This window comes from Martes martes, assembly GCF_963455335.1.
Source record: "Martes martes genome assembly, chromosome: 12".
Taxonomy (NCBI): Eukaryota; Metazoa; Chordata; class Mammalia; order Carnivora; family Mustelidae; genus Martes; species Martes martes.
The window spans coordinates 95233361-95253625 of NC_137900.1; the positions used below are offsets into that span (position 1 = coordinate 95233361).

General features: G+C 61.1%; 3 protein-coding genes and 1 long non-coding RNA gene across 6 annotated transcripts; 2 read left to right on the plus strand and 2 right to left on the minus strand.

Moving 5' to 3' along the window:
- Positions 1 to 62: 62 nt before the first annotated feature.
- RPL7A (ribosomal protein L7a) lies at positions 63 to 2723 on the minus strand. The gene is made up of 8 exons (XM_080819220.1): positions 2564 to 2723; positions 1960 to 2080; positions 1623 to 1772; positions 1404 to 1544; positions 1125 to 1204; positions 735 to 865; positions 381 to 450; positions 63 to 227 (listed from the first exon to the last, which is right to left on the minus strand). Exons 1-8 carry the CDS (start codon positions 2564 to 2566, stop codon positions 123 to 125), a joined length of 801 nt encoding a protein of 266 aa, XP_080675346.1. The 5' UTR covers positions 2567 to 2723; the 3' UTR covers positions 63 to 122.
- MED22 (mediator complex subunit 22) lies at positions 2705 to 9333 on the plus strand. 3 transcript variants are annotated; one of them, XM_080819227.1, is made up of 5 exons: positions 2705 to 2842; positions 3265 to 3423; positions 5129 to 5209; positions 5942 to 6150; positions 8550 to 9333. In XM_080819227.1, exons 2-5 carry the CDS (start codon positions 3301 to 3303, stop codon positions 8737 to 8739), a joined length of 603 nt encoding a protein of 200 aa, XP_080675353.1. In that variant the 5' UTR covers positions 2705 to 2842; positions 3265 to 3300; the 3' UTR covers positions 8740 to 9333. The 3 variants fall into 3 exon arrangements, with proteins under 3 accessions (XP_080675353.1, XP_080675352.1, XP_080675354.1); XM_080819226.1 differs by having other exon boundaries at positions 2706 to 2879; XM_080819228.1 differs by lacking the exon at positions 8550 to 9333 and having other exon boundaries at positions 2750 to 2879; positions 5942 to 6305.
- A 1236-nt stretch (positions 9334 to 10569) lies between these two features.
- On the minus strand, positions 10570 to 12969 carry LOC308353470. Its single transcript, XR_013967781.1, has 3 exons — positions 12588 to 12969; positions 11387 to 11459; positions 10570 to 10868 (listed from the first exon to the last, which is right to left on the minus strand). It is a non-coding gene; the product is annotated as an uncharacterized lncRNA (long non-coding RNA).
- A 129-nt stretch (positions 12970 to 13098) lies between these two features.
- On the plus strand, positions 13099 to 19914 carry LOC308352912 (surfeit locus protein 6-like). The gene is made up of 5 exons (XM_080819434.1): positions 13099 to 13292; positions 14536 to 14769; positions 15353 to 15441; positions 16571 to 16771; positions 16977 to 19914. The coding sequence occupies exons 1-5, from the start codon at positions 13199 to 13201 to the stop codon at positions 17454 to 17456; spliced, it is 1098 nt and encodes a 365-aa protein (XP_080675560.1). The 5' UTR covers positions 13099 to 13198; the 3' UTR covers positions 17457 to 19914.
- Positions 19915 to 20265: the final 351 nt, after the last annotated feature.

Here is a 20265-nt window from a genome sequence, read left to right on the forward strand (position 1 = left end):
CACCTGCCACCACCCCAAACTGACAATGAGATGATCAATTATATTCAATCCCAAATGCCAACTGATAATGACCGAAAAACAACTTTATTACTTTTATGTACAGAAAATCAAGCTGTGTCCACTCAGCCCAGTTTGGTGGCCAGTTCTTTAGCCTTTGCCTTTTCCAGCTTGGCAATGCGAGCCACTGACTTCGGACCCAGGACGTTGCCTCCCCAGTGGCGGCGAATCTGCAACAACAAAGGGGTCAGCGTGGCCTCCTCCATGCTGTCTCTTACTTGGCTGCTCCAAATCCCTTGTCCAGTAGGACTGCTCAGGAGAAGCTGGGCCACCCGGTCCCCTGACTCGCCGTGCTGAGTGCTCCACATCAAGCTGCTGCTTACCTCGTCGTATCTGTCATTGTAATTGGTCCTGATGGCTTCCACCAGCTTTGCCAGAGCTCCTTTGTCTTCCCTTAAAAGGCATGGGGAAAACAAGGGTCATTAGCTTCTCAACTACCTTTCCAGAGAGCAGGGATGAGTTCACTGTTAGCCCCAACCTAAGCCCTTTGCCTCAGATACAACACGACCACATGGCTTATTCAGGTGAAGAAATTCGTGACCATCATTGGCAAAGACTCAGGTATATGTATCCCCTTTAAGGTAGTGTGTCTCGTCCTTAGGAATGAAATGACCCGGGGCAGGGCGTGACTAACCCCTATGGACTGCTGGGAGCTGGGGGCCCCCTTGAATACTCACGAGTTGACCTGTGTGAAGGCGACCGTGGTGCACGTCTTCCTGTGGACCAGACGCCCCAGTCTAGCCTTCCCCTTGATAATGCAGTAGGGAACCCCCATCTTGCGACACAAGGCGGGCAGGAACACCACCAGCTGGAAAACAGCATTAGCTCCCGGGCGTATTTTGACCAAGGTGGGAACGGGGAAGGGCTGACTCCGCTGCGGCTGCTTGAGGCTCAGCAGCTCGCGTCCTCGCACTTCGAGATTGACTCCAGTGAGAAATCCACATCACGGTCACGGCCACGGCTCCCCCGTCAGGACCATCCTCCACGCCTTGGCCCAACGTGCCATACCCAGCCAGCACCAGCCTCCCGAACCCCCGCACAGCCCCGGGCAGGCCAGCCCCACGTACCTCAATGGGGTCCACGTCGTGTGCGATCACGACCAGCTGGGCCTTCTTGTTCTCCACCAGTGTGGTGACCGTGTTCACCCCTAGGACACAGCCGCCGTGAGCAATCCGCGGGGGGATGCTCGCGGCACACAAGCAGCCCTGCTCTGGGTGCGGCTGCGGCTCAGGGTTAAAAAGCTCGATTTCACTCTTCACGGGGACTCCAGGTGAAGAAAAGCTCGCATCACGGCCAGCAGCCGACCCCCACCCCACCGCCCGCCGCCCTACGGAGGGGCCACTCACCGGCCCGCAGCACGGGGGGCCTCTTGGTGGGGACATCCCCTTTGCCGGCAGCTTTCTTCTCGGCCCGGGCCAGCAGCCGCTGCTTCTTCTCCTGCTTCGTCTCGGGCCGGTACTTGTGGGCCAGCTTGAGCAGCTGCGTGGCTGCGGGATCGCGGTCAGGTCAGCGCGCGCTCGCGGGCCGCCCCGGCAGCGTCCCCGCTCACCCCCGCCGCGCCTCACCCGTCTGGCGGTCCAGCGCCTGCGTGAACTGGTTGATGGCCGGCGGCACCTTCAGCCGCTTGTAGAGGATCGCCCGCTGCCGCTGCAGCCGGATGTAGCGCGGCCACTTGACGAAGCGCGTCAGGTCCCGCTTGGGCTGGATGTCCTGACCTGCGGGGGCAGCGGGCGGTGGGCGGGTCGGCCGGGCCCGCGGGCGCCGCGCCGGGGCATCAGCGATCTTGGTGGTGTGCGCGTCGTCACGCGGCTCAGATAGCAAATATCCGCTCACATCATCTGCCCCCGGCGCCGCGGCGCCCTCCCCGCGGGGCCCCCGCCCCCGCCCGCCGCGCGCACCCACCGATGCCGAAGTTCTTGGGCCGCTTCTCGAACAGCGGGTTGACCACTTTCTTGGCCTCCTGCTTCTTCACGACGGCGGGGGCCGGGGCCACCTTCTTGCCCTTCGCCTTCTTCCCCTTCGGCTGCGCGAGACGCAACGCGTTGGGGCCGGGTCCCCGCGTCGCCGCCGGCCTCGGCGACCCCGCGGCTCGGCGACCGAGGGCCCCCCGCACCCCTCCCCCGCGCGAGCCCCGCGCGAGCCCCGCGACCACGTCCGTCCGCGACGCCGCGCACGGGCCGAGCCGGAGCCCGCCCGGTCCCCGGGCTGCGCGCCCCTAAGAGCCCAGCGCACGGCGGGCGCGGAACCCACAGCCGAGGACCCCGGGGCGGCCCCCAGGGTGCGGCGAGCCCCGCATTGCGGCGCTGCGCTCCCCGCCCGGGCCCTCCTGCCCGCACTCCCGGCAGCCGCCAGGGTGACACCCGGCCTGGGGCCTCGCTGCCGGGCCCCGCGGGGCTCCCCTAGCGCGGGACGGCGGAGGAAGCCCCGCGCAGCCCCGCGCTGAAGAGGATGGCCGCGGATAGAAGCCGGACCCAGGGCCGACAGAGCCCACCGCGAAACCACTCACCATCTTGTGTTCCTGAGGGAGAGAGAGAAAGAAAAGGGAATTGTGGGTAATTTGTAGGCGACCTCGGCGATCGCGAGAACTGGCGCCTGCGCGGGATTTGGAACTTAAAGGGACAGGACTGCCCTCGCCCGCCTCCGGTCGGGGGCGGTGCGTCAGCGCGGCCGCCTCGGCGGCCCGGAACCGGAGGCGGGGAGCCAGGCCTTCCGTGGGGGGAGCGCGCTCGTCTGCACCCCGCCGCACCCTGCACCCAGCCGGGTCGCCCCGGGCTCTGCGGACCAGGTGCTGGCGTCGGGGCGGGGTCGCCGTCTTTCCTCAGGTGTGACCCCCCGGCGCCCCCGCTACGGAGAGGCTCCCGGGCCCCGAGTTCGGTCGGTCGGCGGCGTGCAGGCCCCAGGCCGGTCTGTCCGGGGCGCGCGGCCGCGGGGCGCCCGCCGCGGGGCGGGGGGGAGGGTGGTCCCGGCCTGGAGCAGGGGGTGCGGCGAGGGCGGAACCCGAGGGACGCCTCGGCCGAGGGGCGGGGGGCGGGGGGCGGGGGGCGGGCGCTCGCAGGCCTCCGGCGGACGCGCAGGGCGGGCCGCGGCGCTGACCGGTCGGGCGCGGGAGCCCCCGGTTGCACGGGTGTGTCCCGCGGCAGGCTGCCCTGAGGTCGCGGCTCTGCGGAGGCGGGGGCGGCTCCGCTCACGCCGGACTGTGGCTCCCAGGGGTCGCCGCCGCGCCGCGCCGCCGGAGGCCCCGCCATGGCCCAGCAGAGAGCCCTGCCGCAGAGCAAGGAGACGCTGCTGCAGTCTTACAACAAGCGGCTCAAGGACGACGTCAAGTCCATCATGGACAACTTCACCGAGATCGTCAAGACCGCCAAGGTGGGGGCGCGCAGGCCGGCTCCTGCTCCTCTGAGACCAGGGGAAGGGGGCGGGCTTAGGGTGCGGCCCGCGGTGAGCTCGGTGGCCGGCCCGCGGCGGTCAGGGGTCACGGGGTGGGGGGTCTGCTCTCGTGGCGCAGGTGGTCCGTGCCAGATGGTGAGGACCGGGCAGAGAACGCACAGCCCAGGCCTCTGTCTGCAGGGGAAAATATTGGGGAGGCCCGCAGGGGAGCGGGGAGTAGCGAACAGGGCAGCCGATAAATAGGCAGGCCGGCTGGTTAAGGGCCGTGGTGAGGTGGCCAAGCTGCCCTGTGCAGCGCCACCTAACCCGCAGCATGGGTCTGGATGGGAACCGCACTTCTCCGTGCCTCCGTTTCCCCTGCATTCTGAGGCCCCCCTGGTGAATGGGTGACTCTGTGTAAAGCGATTGATCGCCGTGGGGCCTGACCGCGGCTCAGATGCGGTTGCTGTCGGGCCGGAGCGCAGTCAGGGAGGAAAGTTGGGGAAGGTCCCTTGGGGTGGTGAGAACAGGGTGTCAGGGTCGGGTCTGCCAAGCCTGCCGGGCTGCCCCGCAGTAAGTGGGGGTGGATCTTGCGACTGCTGTAGCCCCGGGAGGATGCTTAGAGCCGTGAAGAAACAAGTTAGCCTGTACCTAGCATGCGTTCACTGTGTCATGCCGAGTCGTGAGAACTACCGTGTCTCGTCACATTTATCCTTCACAAGAGCTCTGTGGGGCAGGTACTGCAGTCCTCTTCATTTTTAGAAGCAGAACCTGAGGCTTAGAAGGCTTCGTAATTTGCTAAGGTCATTCTGTTCACTGCCGTCAGAGTCAGGATTTGAACCCAGGAACCTAGCTCCTCCCTTTAGGGTGCCCTGTCCCCAGCCCGGGCCTGGCAAGGAAGCCCTGTCCACATGGGTGGGCGGGAGTGTGAGTAGCCTGCACTCGGGCCAGGCAGCAGCACCCCGGGCTCCTCCATTTACTGTCGGAGACACCTGGGGTGCACTCTCCGAGCCGTCCCTGCTTCAGCTTTGCCCCCCTGTAGACCCAGGGTGGTGCTCTACAAGATGATTGTGGTTAAGCCCTTACCGTGGTGTCTGGCAGTCTGGAAAGTGCTCAGTAAACAGTGGTTCAGAAGACATACACCGTGTCTTTATGCATTCAGCAGCTCGGTTTACTGCGCGTCTGAGCTCCTGACCCTGTTTGTACCTAAGAGGGCTCCACACCCACAAGAAGACTTGACCTAGGGGCGCCTGGGTGGCTCAGTGGGTGAAGCCTCAGCCTTTGGCTCAGGTCATGATCTCAGGGTCCTGGGATCAAGCCCCGCATCGGGCTCTCTGCTCAGCCCTGCTTCCTCCTCTCTCTCTGCCTGCCTCTTTGCCTACTTGTGATCTTTCTCCGTCAAATAAATAAATAAATAAAATCTTTAAAAAAAAAAAAAAAAAGAAGACTTGACCTAGACTTCCTTCCTTGCAGGTGGCACAGACTCAGGGTCCACGGGCATTCATTTGCCCAACGAAAGTGCCCGTGAGTGAGTGAGAACAGAACAAGAAGGCACGAGGCCAGCCCAGATCTGGCCAGCAGGGCTTGGTGGAGAAGGCAGAGCGGATGGCAGGCAGGAGGCAGCAGGTGTGGGTGTTCTGCAGTGGGCCAGTGCCCCTGGGCTGGGGCCCCTGCCAATTTGGGGCTTTTTTTGTCTGCCCTCCAGATCGAGGACGAGACACAGGTGTCGAGGGCCACTCAGGGTGAGCAGGACAATTACGAGATGCACGTTCGCGCTGCCAACATTGTGAGTCACTGGGTGGAAAGGGCAGGGCCCGGGCTGTAGGAGTCTGTGGTCCCACCTTTGGGGGGGTGGGCAAACCACTTCTCAAGAGACTCCCCTCAAGAGGAGGGCTGGCTGGCAGCTGTGCGGGGGGCAGCAGGTAGCCAGCCACATCTATCCTGGAGAGCGCTGTGCAGTGGTTAGAGAGGGCAGACGCTTCCTTGCCCACGGCAAAGCTCCTGGAGATTCATCACGAGAGCAAAAGTAAATTGCCGAACAGACCACGATGTGCATTTTAATCCCTCCTCATGTCACAGGACAAATACAGGGGCCAAACGTTTCCATGGATGTGTGCCCTCGGGTGCAAGTCATAGGAAATGCCCAAGTGGCCTGCTCGCTCCCCCGAGGAGACGCACAGGCAGCCGCCACACGGGACGGTAGTTTTAGCTGTGGAGCTTGTGGCTTTGAGAAGCATAACCCGTGTAAAGGGAGGTCAGCACCGCGACAGCGGCAGCCGAGTGATTGGAGGGGGGCTGGGAAGCTGGGGGCACCTGCCTTGGAAGCATGTCGTGCAGCCAGGGTGGGAGCCCCGGCCCCGGTCCTTTGCATTGCTCGCTTCCACCACGACCCCGTGAAGGCCAGTGCTGTAGTCCCACTCGACAGATGAGGAAATGGCAGCCACGCCCGGCGCCAGGCGCACGGGGGCAAGGCCGCTGCGCCTCCCTCACCACCTTGCATGGGTTCTGATGGCCGCAGGTCCGAGCTGGTGAGTCCCTGATGAAGCTGGTGTCTGACCTCAAGCAGTTCCTCATCCTCAACGACTTCCCATCTGTGAACGAGGCCATCGACCAGCGCAACCAGCAGCTGCGAGCCCTGCAGGAGGAGTGCGACCGGAAGCTCATCGCCCTGCGGGATGAGATCTCCATTGACCTGTACGAGCTGGAGGAGGAGTATTACTCGTCCAGGTACCGATAGGGCTGGACCCTGCGCAGAGCACAGCTGGGGGCCCCGGCCCGGCCTGCAGCCCTGAACGCCCCGTGTTTGCAAACCCTTCCTGCTCTTGGCGGCACAGACGCGTGCCCGGGTCTCAGAGCAGAGCTCACATCAGAGCGAGTGATGGACAGACAATTGACGCCGCCTGCCAGGCCCCGGGCGGCAGGATGAAAATCACAGAACTTCAGGGGTGGGCCAAGCCCCAGAGGGGAGGGCAGAGCCAGCGTTCCTGCTGGGGCTGCCAACTGCCTCACTCTGGGCCTGCGCACCTCTCTTAACTAAACCTTCCCACCAGGCCCGGGCTAGCTTCCCTTGGCAGCCCAGGGTCATGCCCAGAATGGGCAGGATGCCAGTGCTTGCCTAGGGATTTCGTTCCGTGTGGGCATCCCCAGACCTTCAGCGCGTGTGTCAGGGTCCACGGTGGTGGGGGGGTGGGAAGGAGGAAGAAACCCGAGCAGAGGATGGCCTCAAAAGCTGGGCCTGGGGTACCCAGACCACCGAGTTCCTGTTCAGCTCAGCCTGGTTCACAGACCAGAGTCTGTCTTCACGTTAGGCCCGTGCTGGGCCCCAGGAATATGGCAGGGGCAAGACCCGTCACCCCAGCCCTCATGCACCACTTGGAATCCTGAGACCTGAGTCATCTGAGCACTAGGGTCCGGAGAAATGAGAGTCCAGGTGTAATACACACAAGGGAAACTGAGGCTGGAGACAGGGAGGCCTCGCACCTCTGTCCCTGTCAGCACAGGAAGTCCAGTCTCAGTTCAGACGGAGCAGTGTCCCCCATGCCCTTACCCAGACACACACGTCCTTCCTGTAGTGGCTTTCAGATGCTCCTTTTTGCCCCACGGAGGCCATGCTGGGGCCACAGATGCCCAGAGCCAGCATGGTCTGTGGTCTCGGCCTTTGTTTCCCTGCCCCGTACTCAGTGCTGGCCCTCACCGTCCCTGGCCCTCTTGGCCTCTGCGGGAAGGACAGTGCCACTGTCCCGCTGGAGTGGTTCTAGGTTTTTCCACAGGGTTCTGAGGCCACCTCTGGTCCCTGATATCGATCAGCCCAGCAAACATGTGAGCACCTCGTACACACCAGGCCTTCAGAGAAGGGTCCCGAGTGGGTCCCTGGGGTGGGGGTCCCATCTGTGTCTCAGACCATGCTGGGGGACACGGTTCACAGCCCCGTGGATTTTGCAGAATCCCTTCACGTCCCTGTGTTTGTTTCCTGTCGCCCCCAAGGGCCGGGCTTGGGGGCTGGGTGGTTCCAGGACAAGCATTTATACCTGCCTCTTGTTGAAGGCTGGGTTGGGGTGGTGGGAGGGACATGCCCAAAGTCACTTTGACGACTGTAGAGAACCCAGGGCCCCGAGTGCCAGCCTTCCCACGTCCTGCCCTGCCAGTGTCTGGTTCACCCAGGGGGGTTCCTTGCTGTCCCCAGGGCCTTGGGAGGCTTACTGTGTAAGGCCAGGGCTTAATCACGGCTGCCAGGCTGTGCGCCCTCCCCGGAAGCCCCTAACACAGGCTGCTGTGCCCTGCATGCCTGTGTCCACGCTCACCTGCTCTCTGCTCACGACTCGCTCTTTCTCTGCCTCTCGCCCTCTGCTCTCCTTGGGATGCCACTCTGCACCCAAACCGCTGAAGGCAGGAGCAAGGGTGGGAGTGAGGTTGGGGTCAGATAGGTGTGGGACCTCCGGGCTCTAGTCACCCCTGGACAGCTCTGGTGAGCCATGCTCCTCACCCGAATCCCCACCCGGGTATTGCCACGCACAGCCCGGCCAACGCTGCTGGCCCCGTGTTAGAGGCAGGGAGACCGAGTTCGGGGGCCTACAGGCCTCTCGTCCTGCTGGTACAGTAGTGCAGCGTGGAACACCAGGGCCCCTGGTCCTGCCCCCCCATTCAGGCAGAGGTCCTGCTGGGCAGAGAACCTAGGAACAAGACAGGGTCTGCTGTTGGGGTCCTCGCAGAGCGTAGTGACGGTGGAGAGACCATAGCAAGCTCTCGACGCTCGTTTCTGGGGCATCTGGAGCCAGGATGGGAGGCGGCGGGACGGGCTGGCTCAAGCTGGAGGCTAGTCAGCTGTGAAACACACTTGGTCGGTCAGTGGGAGGGTCACACAGCCTGCTGGAGGCTGGTCCTGGAGCCCCGTGCCCGGTAGGATGCTGTACTGGACCCAGAAGCAAGGGCAGCCCCACATGCCCCTGGTAGCCAGGGTGCCTGGAGAGGGACTAGCCCAGAGAAGAGGAGGGAGAGGCGGGTCTGGGGTGTGGTCTGTGTTTTCTTAACTCTGCTTCTGTCTTGCTTCCCTGCCCCTGCACCCCGCCCCGGCTTCCACCCGTCTCTGCCTGCTCCTGTCTCTCCCTGGGTTTCTGGTGGTGGAAAAGCTCAAGTCTTTGCGAAGCTAATGGCCTGCCTCTGTGCGAAGCGTACTGGAGGCTGGACCTCGACACAGACTCTGCTGATGGCCTCTCAGCCCCTGTGCTGGCGTCCCCGGAGCCCAGCGCTGGCCCCCTGCAGGCTGCGGCCCCTGCCCACTCCCATGCCAGCGGCCCTGGCCCCACAGAGCACGCCTGAGCCTCCCAGTGCTCCCCTCTCCGCAGCCCTAGGTTCTGAGGAGGTCTGGTGTCCCCTCCGGGCTCACCACAACTTTGCTTCTTTTAGCCTTGCTTCCCGTTGGGGAGCTGCGATGGGCTCCTCCGGAACTTTGGCCCAGGGACCGCCACGCCCCCACCCCCTGCCGGGAGCGTTGGTGGTGGGGGGGTAGTTCCCCCAGCCGTTTCCAAGGTGGCCCACCTCCTGAGTGGTTACCTCTGTTCATGACCCTCCTGGCCTGCTGGGCAGAAGGTTCCTGGACAGTCCTGTTGGCCCCAGGAGTGGGCCAGGAGGATGTCCTGCTACTTAAAAGCTGTAGGGTGGTGCTCAGAGGGGACCATATTGGCCAAGTCCAGACTCTCCCTCCCAGGGCAGGCCTCCTGTGCAGAGCCACACCTACTGCCTTGTCCTCAGGGTCCCTGCACTAGCTGACTGTCCCCAAGGGCTGTGGCGGCGGGGAGAGAGATCTGCCCGCTTTTGTGGAAGCCAGGACTGGGACCTTCTTAATTTCTGCCGTATGTGTTTTGATAGTTTTGTAATAAGACAGTTGAATAAAACCAGCACTGCCCTTTTGCATTGGTTGGCTCTCTCTTGTGAGTCCTGCCCCCCCCAGGACCACCCGTAGCTTCCCAGTGGCTGTCGGGAGCAGCTCTAGGCTCTGACTGCACAGCTTTGGGCCCGGGCAGGGATGCGGTCAGTGTGGGACCATGACTGCATTGCCGTTGCCTAGAACGGCTGGAGACCTGGAAGATCCTTAACATCTGGTGACCGAAAAGCCACTGCCATTACTGCACGTTAAAAAGTCCAGGTGCCTGTATCTCTGGGCCCTGTGGTCCTCATTGCACCGGGGGTCAGTGCTGTAGTCCCCTGCACTACTGGGCGGAGCAGGGGAGTTCGGAAGGGGCTGAAGTGTTGTGTCTGCAGTCACTGAGCTGGGAAATGAAGCAACAGAAATCAGGACTCAACCCACTGAGAATGCTGGGCCCAGGGCCTCGTACAAGGCTCAATGGTGGGGAATCACACCAGAACCGGGACTTGAACCCTGTGCCGTCACCAGCATGCCTTATCTCTTCATGAAGGAGACATCAGCTGGTATGGGGGGAGGTGACAGCCCACAAATGTCTCAAGGAAGGGGGGGGCACACACAAGCTGAATTATGCTGGGTCCCAGAGACACCTCACCCCAACCCCACCCACCACAGCCAAGCAGAGGCATCCTGCAGGCTGGAGCGTGGGCCCAGGGCCCAGCCCTGGCTCTGGTCCTGGTTTTCTGGGGTGGCCTGGGGAAGTTGTTTTCCCATTGAGAAACTAGGTAATGATCTCTTCCCAAAACACCTTAATTGCAGAAAGAGGCTTTGAACAGGCTGTTTGCAGCTCCCCCTGGAGCCTGCTTCCGGCAGGTTTTGTCCGTGACCCGGGCCAAGCTCCATGTGTTAGGGTCCACAGTGGCCTCCACGTCGCTAAAGCCTAGGTGGTCCTCAGTCATAGCACCTTTGTGTCCCACGTGTCTTACTCTGAGACCGTTCAAAGCCCTGGTGAAGGTATAAAGGTCGCGTAAAGAATGCCCACACGGATGCTTTTCTGGACTCACCTTCTGCACCTTCACTTGCGCTCTCGTTTATAAACCCCATGAACAGCAGCTGCAGGCCTCATGACACCGCCCCTCTGAACACCTGCCCGCTCGCCTCTCTAAGAAAATCGATGCTCTCCGTGGCCCAAGGCCAGCGTTGGGCCCAACCGGAACAATTATTCCACAATGTCATCTGGGATCATGACACATACTAACTTCCCCAGTTTCTCCAAATGTCTTTTTATACTTGTCTTTATTGTGCTTGCATTTACTTACTGTTTTTTCTAGTCTTTTGAAATCTAAAACAGGATCAGGGTGGTGGTCTGGAGCACATCAAGTACAGTTCTGGATATGCAATTTATTTATTGAAAAAAGATCTATCACGGCATCTGCGTGGCTCAGTTGGTTAAGCATCTGCCTTCGGCTCAGGTCATGATTCCAGGGTCCTGAGATCGATCGAGCCTTGCATCGGGCTCCCTGCTCAGCAGAGAGCCTGTTTCTCTCCCTCTGCCTGCCGCTCTCCTTACTTGTGCTCTCTCTCTCTGTCAAATAAATAAATAAAACCTTAAAAAGTAAATAAGTAAATAAATAAGATCTATCCATTTTAGAGAGTGCATGAACGGGGTGGGGGGTGGAGAGAGAAAGAGTTGGGGGGGGGGGAGGAAGCAGACACCTATAGCTGCCCAGTCTACTGAGCCCCCCCGCCGGGGTATACTTTTTTTTTTTTTTTAAGATTTTGTTTATTTGACAGAGAGAGACACAGGAAAAGAGGGAACACAAGCAGGGGGAGTGGGAGAGGAAGAAGCAGACTTCCCGCCAAGCAGGGAGCCCAATGCGGAGCTCGATCCCAAGACCCCAGGATCAAGCGGAAGGAAGCCCCTTAACAACTGAGCCACCCAGGCACCCCCGGGGTATACTTTTTAAGGGAGAGCCAAAAGAATTTGCTCAAGGCCTGGATGTGGAGAATGAGGGGAGGCAGGGTGGCTTCAAGATCTGAAGCTTGGAGTGGCCTTAACTGAGAGAGAGAAGGCAGTGGGGGGAGGCAGGGTTCTGTACATACCATCGAGATGCGTCTCCGATGTCTACACATGAGGCTGGAGTTCAGGGGAGTCATTAGTACCAAGTCAGGAGCCCTGAGGAGGGGCACTGTGCAGTAAGAGTTGACAGAAAAGGGAAGCGAGGCCCAGGGAGGAGGAGGCAGGTGGGTAGGAGGAAGGCCTGTCATCTGGGGTTCCCAAACTCATGGGAGGACAGGATTTCAGGGAAGAGGTAGATCAGCTGGTTAAACCCTCTAGACAACCCTCACAGAAAAGGTAACTGAAAATTAAGGCCCATAAATCTAGATTTGCACTTGGAACTCAACTTTCTTCTCCCTGCCCTGTGGCAACTCCGCTGCATCCATCACTCCCTGTCCAGGGAAGACCTCAGGAGAGCGTCAAAGACCTCCCCGGAGATGGTGACAGAGAACAGAGAAGCCCAGACTTATGGCGGGGACCGGAAGTCCCACTGAAAGAGGACCCATCACCACCCCCTTCCCCGCCCCACATCCCTGTCCCTCAGCACGTCTGGCTTTGATGGTTAAAACTGACAGTGCCAGAAAGAACGTGCTGATGGCCCAGTGAGTGTGCTGTACGGACATTAGACTGTGTTCACCGAAAATCCGTGCGGGAAGACAACGAAGCCATCCTCTCCTCAAAATGGCACCCCATGACAGAGATGAGCGGTAGAAAGTTGAATCTTTAGTGCTTCAAACATAACTTATCAGAAGCCTTTTCAAACGGCTTTTGAGGTGGTGATTTATAAATCTAAGCCCCAGGTCCCCCTTCCCTACTCACACCCAGGCAACCCTCAAAGGGCTCCCAGTTGTGTCACAGCCTGTCACTGCCATGAATTAAGGAACCAGGCGCAGGGGTCTCCAGGCTCAGGCTGGTGAACATTCCTCTCCCTCCCCTCGTGAGTTTTTATTTCTTTATGTATTTTAGACCGAGAACGCGCAGCAGAGGGAGAGGGAGAAGCAGAATCCCCGCTGAGCAGGAAGCCCCACTTGGGGCAGGATCCCAGGAGCCCGGGTCATGAGCTGAGCTGAAGGCAGCCGCTCACCCGACTGAGCCCCCCAGGCGACCGCCACCCCCACCCCGTGAGTTCTTAAGGCTCAGCTCTGACTGCACTGTTCAGAGCGACACCCCGGGGGTCTCCCCTGAGCGCCCCAGCCTCCTCCCTCCCGGGCCTTCCTCCTGAGCGCTCCCCGCCACCCGACTCACGCTGTGCTGCGGTCCGCCCGGCACCCCCGGGGCGCAAACCCGCCGAGGACCCCGCGCGCGTCCTGTCCAGCGCGCGGAGCACGCCCCGGAGCGGGCCCGTAGTGTCACAGCACGGTCAGCTGGAACCATCAAAGCCAGACGCGCTGAGGGACAGGGATGGGGGGCGGGGGTGGTGCTCTCGCCAGCTTCCGCTTGGGATTCGAGTCCCCAGAGGCGTGGACCACGCCGGTCGGTCCTGTCGCCCCCAGGTGCCGAGCGCCTACAGCGTCCGCGGCACGGTGCTGGGGCTGGGGTGCAGAGGCGTGAGAACCGGCTCCCTCCCCGGTCCCTCCCCGGCTCCCTCCCCGGCTCCCTCCCCGGCTCCCTCCCCGGCTCCCTCCCCGGCTCCCCCCAGGGCCCACAATGCTTTGCGCCCCGCCGTGCCCCTCTTCCGGCGGGGCCAGGCCTGGCTAATCGAGGACCGCGCGCCAGCGGCTCGGCGCTCGGCCGGCGGCGCCTGCGCAACGCGCGGTTTCCGGCGTGTGTGGCGCGGCGGGAGCTCCTCTGTGGTGAGTCGCGAGGTGTCTGGGAAGCGCGCGTGGCGCCCGAGGAGGGTCGTGGAGTGTGCGGCCATGGCTTCTCTGCTGGCCAAGGACGCCTACCTGCAGGGCCTGGCCAGGAAGATCTGCTGCCAGCCCAGCCCGGAGCCGCAGAAGCGCACGTCCGGTAACGCGCCGCCCGGGGTCGGGCCTGGGAGGGCTCGGGGCGGGGGGTGCCCCGCACGCTACCCAGTAGCCTTCGTTGGGTTGGACGTGGAGATGCGGGAGACAAGCCTGTAAGATTCTGGGAAGGCAGACGAGGGGTGTTTCAAGTTGCCGCCGTCTCCCCGCGTGCTGTGGGCGTCGGCCTGGGGGTTCCGGGGGACCCCGCCCCATCTGCTCATCTCCTCACTGCGGGGCTTGGAGGAGGTGACCCGGTAGAGTGGGCAGTGTAGGGAGAAGGAGGGAACCGGGATGCCTCCGGGCAGGGTGGCTGGGAAGTCGCTGCTCAGGCGGGTGAAACAGGCTGGCCGGCCGGGAGTGCTGCCCGGGCCGGGTGGAGGCGAGTGGCAGGGGCTGGCAGGGAGCTGGAGAAGAAACGACTTTTTGTCTTCGTGCAAAGCAAACGTGTGTTCAGTCTACGAAGTTTAAAAATTGAGTTTTGGCGCGCCTGGGTGGCTCAGTCGGTTAAGCACCTGCCTTTGGCTCAGGTCATGATCTCAGGGTCCTGGGATCGAGCCCCGCATCCAGCTCACAGCTTAGCCGGGAGCCTGCTTCTACCTCTGCATCTCCCCGGGGCCCTGCTCATGCCTGCTCACTCGCTTTCTCAAATAAATAAGTGAAATCTAAAAAATAAAAAAGGCAAAATGGTCAAAAAGGTAATTTTTTAAGAATTGAGTTTTTTTTTAAGCAGGTGGTTATAGTTTAGGTTTATGTTTTCTTAGTTTTTTTTTTTTTATGAGTGCAATTTACGTATTAGGACACTCTCCTTTGTGTAGTCACTTGATCTGTGTAAACGTGAATCTTACTTGATGTTAAAATGAAACCTGCATTATTTTTGATGGCTGCACAGCACATTGTCACGTAGCGGTGCCTCAACTTGCTCTTGTAGGTACACGGTATTTAGGTTTCCCCAGTTTCTCCCTTAGACAGCATCGTGATGATGTTCTGAGGCCATCTTTGTGCGTATCCAGAATGGATTCTCACGAGCAGACTGCTGGGACAAGTGTGGACGTTTTTCAGGGTTTGGAGATGTGTGGCCGGTTTGCTTTCTAGGGTTTGTGGGTCTGAGCTCTACAGATAAGGGTGGGTCCTCCTTCCTGATTCACTGTCAGCCTCCTTTTGGGATCAGAGGTTTTGCAAGACCTTTCCTGCCAGTTGAATGGGTCACGAAGGTTGAGACTGCGGTGCTTTTTAATTTTGTGTTTCAGCCGGCAAAAGTCGAGGCTCAGAAGCTGCTGGACCCCCAAAAAAGAAGAGGAAGAAAGCACAGAAGAAATCACGGGAGCGGGAGAAGGCTGTGGAGCTGAAGACCCAGGCTGTAGAGGAAAAATGTCCAGCACCTTCCAGGGTCAGAAAGCCAGCAGTATGTGAGGAGGGAGAGGCCTTCCCCTCCACGAGGTCCCCAGCACATGGGGATGTGGAGCAGGGCCAGCTGACATCAGGTGAAAATGTGGTCCTCTGTGATCCTAAGAAAACGTGGTGCTAGGTACACTGGAGTAGCTTGAGACTTTCTAGAGAGGGAGCTCTCAGGGGACAGATTCCAGGGGCTCTGTGGGGGGATGAGATCCTCAGAAGTACATAGTGGTTCCCGGCCATTTGGCAACTGGGTCTGGTGAGGGGCAAGTTCACGTCCCACGAGGACCTGGAGCAGCTTACCCTGCAGAGCCGCACGGCTTGCAGGTGTCTGAAGGGGAGTCACGAGAGCCGACCTGTGAAGAGACGCAGGGAAACCCCGGCTGCAGAGGTTGGAAGAAATGAGAGATGGGTTTGGCTTGACCTGTAGGAAGTGTTTTGTCACACCACACAAGGGTGTTCTGTCCTAGAGGACGTCTTGGGGGCCAGTCCAGCCTGAGGAGGTGGAGTGGAGTTTACTGGACTGCCCTGCAGGTGGATGAGCTCTGGCGGTTTGGCGGGGGTTGTGGTGGGCAGCATGTGGAGACTCAGTCTTTGAAGCTGGGCCTTGGGAGAATGGACGGGATGGTCAGGGAGGGGTTTCTTCTCAGTTCTCTGCCTCTTTCCTGGTAGAAACCCTGGTCACAGAGCCCGACTCGTTGTTTGCCCTGGATGTCGTGCGGCAGCGGCTACATGAGAAAATCCGGGAGGCTCGGGGCCAGGTGAGCAGGGAGGCCTCTGGGGTGCAGGGAGCAGCATTTACCGTGCTGGTTTCCTGCTCTGCCTGGAGGAGAAAGTGCCTTGGTGCTCTTTGTGGGGTTGTCCCCCCAGTTCTGCCAGCCACTGTGGGGCTCACGGGAGGGACCTCAGCTGCTCTTCCCACCCCTGCAGCGGGTCCTGCCAGGGTCTTGGCAGCTTTGTTAGTCAAGAGATCAGCTGTAGTTGGCGTCATCTTAGGGAGCCTCTGTTCCAGGGCCACCCGCCTTGTATGGTCTGTGCCGGGCTACAGATTCCTTGTGCTCTCGGAGGGAGGCTCAACCTCCTCTCTCAGGGAAGCTGCCTTTGCTGAGCACCACCCCAGGCAGCACTTCTATCCCCCGCAGCGTCACGACAGCCCTGTGAGGTAGGCGAGGGCCTGAGGTGAGGTGACCTCGACAGGGAGCGTCAGACCTGCACCAGCCTGGCCTCTTTCTGCTCGCAGTGTAGTCTTCTCACTTAGCCTCCAGCTGCCCTTTCCTGGGGACATGCCCTGGGCCTCTTGCTGTGTGTGGATGGTCCCCCAGCTTCTTTGTGCATCTGTCCTGGGACAAGCCCAGGGATCATTCCTAAGGAGCGGTCCAAGCGCCAGGCCTGGCCCTGCATGCAGGTCTGCATCAGCCTCGTGTAGGGTTCCCTTGTTGGCCTGCGGAAGAAAAAGTTCATTGGTGAGAGAACAGGTCAGATATGCCATTAGCAGAATGGTGCCATGGTCAGCACAGGCACTGAGTCATTCTGACTTGATGCCACATTCGAGTTGGTGGCTTTGGCTAAGCTTGTCCTCATCTGTGAAATGACGCAGGACGTGTTCCCTGTGGGACCATGAGGAAGAGACAATAACCGTGTTTGGAAGGTGCCCTGGTATGATGTGCCTGGGGACGGGAAGCCGTAGTTCTTACTCAGGGGTCCTAGTGTCCTTTCGGGGGTCCTTCACGTTCTGAGTGATGCATAATTTCACGGGGGACACTGACGTCAGTGGAGACCTTGTCCTGTGCAGCAGTCTCCTCGTTTGCTTTCCTGCCCTGAGTCCACGTCCCAGACCAGGACGCCCAAATGGGGAGGACCTTGCACGTGAGTTTTGCTTTCGTCTTCCAGGGCCAAACCACGGAGCTGTCTCTTGCTGCTTTGGAGAAGAGACGGCGGAGAAAGCAGGAGCGGGACCGGAAAAAGAGGAAGCGAGACGAGTTGCGAGCAAAGGAGAAGGCGGCAAAGGCAGCGGAGGCCGCCGCCCTGCCCTGTGAGCGGCCCCAGGAACCGCCGGGAGAGGAGGTGCAGGCAGGGCTGCTCTTCAATAAGGTGAGGGCTGGACGCAGGCGGGGCGCGGGGACACCTAGGCTCTGCCCCTGCCTGGTTATGTGGCTTCTGGCCGCAGCTCCCGTCTGCAAAATAGGGTCATACTGTGGAGTGTGACCAGTCCCTGCCCACGGGGGTGCTTGTGAGCGCTCACAGGAAAGGCACTGTAAAGCCGTAATTCACTGGGATCGCAACCTTTCCTTCCGAGGTGGAGGTGACTGGGGAGCAAGCGGCCAGCAAGGCGCAGCGCCGGAAGGAGAAGAGGCAGAGGCTGAAGGGCAACCTGGCGCCGCTGACGGGCAGGAACTACCGGCAGCTGCTGGAGCGCCTGCAGGCGAGGCAGGCGAGGCTGGAGGAGCTGCGGGGCCGGGACGAGGGGAAGGCGCGGGAGGTGGAGAGCAAGATGCGGTGGACCGACCTCCTGTACAAGGCGGAGGGCGTGCGCATCCGCAACGACGAGCACCGGCTGCAGGAGGCCCTGAGGCGCAAGGAGAAGCGGCGCGCGCAGCGGCAGCGCAGGTGGGAGAAGCGCGCGGCCCACGTGGTGGAGAAGATGCGGCGGCGGCAGGACACGCGGCGGCGGAACCTGCGCAGGAGGAGGGCGGCCCGGGCCGAGCGGCGCCTGGACAAGGCCCGCAGGAAGGGCCGCATCCTGCCCCAGGACCTGGAACGGGCCGGCCTGGCGTGAGCCTGCGGCCCGGGGGCTGCCCTCCCACCTCGTGGGCCGGCGGCGGGAGCTCGGTCTGCGCTCCTCGGCCCGGGGGCTCCGTGCGCTCCCCCCACAAGCTGGTTGGGAGGGCTCAGCGCCCCCGGGAAGGAAAGGGAGAGTGACCGAGAACGGAGGCCCAGGTCCTTCAGAGCCTGGAAGGGGCTGACCGGGTCCGGGTTCCCGCCTTCCCTTGGGAGGCCGCCGAGCTGCCCGCAAGTCTGTGGGACGAGGGGGCGCGGAGGGCGCGAGGGTCGAGGGGCTCTTCCCTGGCTCCTTCCCCTCCCGTGTTGACACGAGCCGGGAAAGTGTGGCCTTTGGGACCGTCCGTGTCCGTCCAAACCCCCCCTGGAAGGGAGGCAGCTCAGAACCGCTCCGGCCCAAGTCCAGGGTGGCACCGGCCTCGCCACGGGCAGAGGGCGGAACCGACGGGGCTGTGACTGGGAGGGCGTCATCCTGAGTGTCTTTGTAAGAGCAGCGAAAGTTAGATAAGGCGAACACCCACACGGGAAGTGTTAAGACTGTGGTGCCCGCTGGGGGCCGCCTGGGTGGCTCCGTCGCTCAGGTGCGCCTGACTCTCGGTCTTGGCTCAGGTCCGGACCTCAGGGCTCTCGGATCGAGGCCCCATCAGGCTCCCCCGGCAGCGTGCAGTCTCCTTGCAATCCCTCGTGCTCTCCCTCCGCTCTTCCTGCTCGTGCTGTTTCTCTAAAATAAATAAACGTTCAGTGGGGAGAGAGCGATGGCGGCCGGTGGACAAGCGCGGGGTACGCTATGCCGGGAGGAAGGGGGAGCCGGGGCGGGTGGAGGGTGTCGGAGCAGGAGAAGGCAGAAGGCGAGGAAGGCCGGGAGCTGGGACTCGGGGGGGCGATGCGCGGGGCCCAAGGAGGCGGTGGAGTTCCACACCCCCATCCTCCCACCGCCCCCCCCTCCCCGGCAGGGGAGCAGAACCACTGCAGACACACAAGACCCGGGGGTTCCTGGCTCCTGAGTCATACCTCAGTAAAGCTGTTCGTAACTGTTTGGCTGAGCTCCCGTGACATCGACTGTCTCGGAAAGGCTGGCGGGGCCGTCCTGGCCAGAGCGGACTTGAGGATTCACAGCACCGCAGAGGCTAAGGTAGGTCACGGCAGGACGGAGGGGCTCTGACGCCTCCATCACAGGAGCCGACGCCCCCGGTGACGGAGCTGCGAGTCCCCTGGGGGAAATGTGCCCACAAACAAAGGCAGAGGCTATCTGGTGCCTCTCTCAGGCCGAGAAACACCAGGCAGAAGTGCAGTGGACCCGGAAGATCTAGATGCGAGCTGGGAGCTTGATCTAAGGACCCAGAGCGCTGTGTCTGGAAACAAGCGGCCGGATCGCCACCCACATCTGGGGCAGCAGAGAACGGACCGCCTGGTCCACGAAGCAAGCTTTCTGTCTCAAGGAATCGGCGTCCTCCCAGGCCTGTTGTCTGGCCGCAGCAGGGTTTAGCTGTTAGAGTCAAGAGGTGATTGCCGAAGTTCCACATTTAGAAGTTTGAAAACGTCCTTCTGAGTTACCTGCGGGTCATGGAACCTAACCCCAAGCGTCAACCCTGAAAATGCCCTGACTCACCTTCTTGGCCTCCCCAGGCCTGGCCAGTCACGTCCCTCCCTGGTCCAGAGCTTCGGGGCTGCTGGTGTGTGGGGCAGGGCAGCCCGTGATGTGTCCTGGGCCACGTGGCAAGAGGAGCAGCTCATTCAGGGGCATTAGTGGACGATGGCACTTGGACAATAGAGAAGAAAAGGTCAGAAAATCACAGGGGGTTCTCGGAGGCCTGAGAGACAATGCTGGGTGTTGTGTGCCTCAGGGGTGACACACCTGAGTGTAGCATCGTGGGAGACATCGTCCCAGGACCAAATGTCAGAAACATTTCCAGAACCAAATGGTGGTAGTCCCCAGTTTCAAAGGTACCCCAGTCTCCTGGGGCAGAGGGAAGTGGATGAAGATTGCCCTATTCCGAACCCCTCCTGCACGGGAACTGGGGTTCCAAGGGTCCCAAACGTCGAGGTAGGATGACAAGTAGTAAGGGGAGAGCTCACTGAAATGGAGTCAGGAGGTGAGGAAGAGGAGCTCTTGGGCACTGTGCCGGCCAGAGTCTGTTCCAGGGAGAACCGTCATCACAAACCCCAGGGGATGTACCCTCAAGAGGGAATCATGACGACAGACCCAACAGGGAGGGAGGGACATTGCATCTCCGACGAGAAATCCACAGGCCCAGCGGCTCAGCCAGTGAGGACCCGCCCTCGCCCTGAGGTCCTGCTCCTGCCCAGGGGACTTCGGGTCAGGACAGCCCCTTCTAGGGTCCGCATAAAATAACTCTCCTTTCTTTGTCGGACTTCACGGTGGTTTTGTTATGGCTTGCACGTCCCCAATTGTAGTTCTCTGCTATTCCCGAATAAAGCCATTTTGGGGGCAAAGTACTGGTGGTTTTTAGGTCACTGGGGGTCTCCCGTTGGCACTGGTTCTTTGGGTGAGACTGGGAAGAAGGGAGCTGGCCTTCCCTCCTGTTTGGGGCCCCAGGACGTGAACTAATGCATGTTTAGAAATTCGGAGAGGGCCTGTGACCAATCAGGTAGCCCAAGTGAGGCTTCTGTTTGCCAGACCTGGGGATGGGGGACAGAGGATCTCCAGCCCCCGGTGGGTCGTCTCATCCAGCTCACCGCACTAGTCTGGCAGGAAGTCGTGGGAACGTTGCCTACATGGCCTGTGGAAGTAGAAGTTCGCGCATGTTCTCTGCTGTTGGGTCGTGACACCTGCGTTGGCCCTGGGA

Excerpts from the sequence above, each read along its gene's own strand:
- RPL7A (XM_080819220.1), bottom strand. Across the intron at positions 1,545-1,622 it reads GGCGCTGGACCGCCAGACGG|CCACGCAGCTGCTCAAGCTG; the intron begins GTGAGGCGCGGC and ends GCGATCCCGCAG. Across the intron at positions 1,205-1,403 it reads GCCCCCCGTGCTGCGGGCCG|GGGTGAACACGGTCACCACA; the intron begins GTGAGTGGCCCC and ends GCTGTGTCCTAG.
- LOC308352912 (XM_080819434.1), top strand. The coding sequence starts at position 13,199 with ATGGCTTCTCTGCTGGCCAAGGACGCCTACCTGCAGGGCCTGGCCAGG. Across the intron at positions 14,770-15,352 it reads GCAGGGCCAGCTGACATCAG|AAACCCTGGTCACAGAGCCC; the intron begins GTGAAAATGTGG and ends CTTTCCTGGTAG. Across the intron at positions 16,772-16,976 it reads CAGGGCTGCTCTTCAATAAG|GTGGAGGTGACTGGGGAGCA; the intron begins GTGAGGGCTGGA and ends TTTCCTTCCGAG.
- MED22 (XM_080819227.1), top strand. The coding sequence starts at position 3,301 with ATGGCCCAGCAGAGAGCCCTGCCGCAGAGCAAGGAGACGCTGCTGCAG. Across the intron at positions 3,424-5,128 it reads AGATCGTCAAGACCGCCAAG|ATCGAGGACGAGACACAGGT; the intron begins GTGGGGGCGCGC and ends TCTGCCCTCCAG. Across the intron at positions 6,151-8,549 it reads GAGGAGTATTACTCGTCCAG|CTCAAGTCTTTGCGAAGCTA; the intron begins GTACCGATAGGG and ends GTGGTGGAAAAG.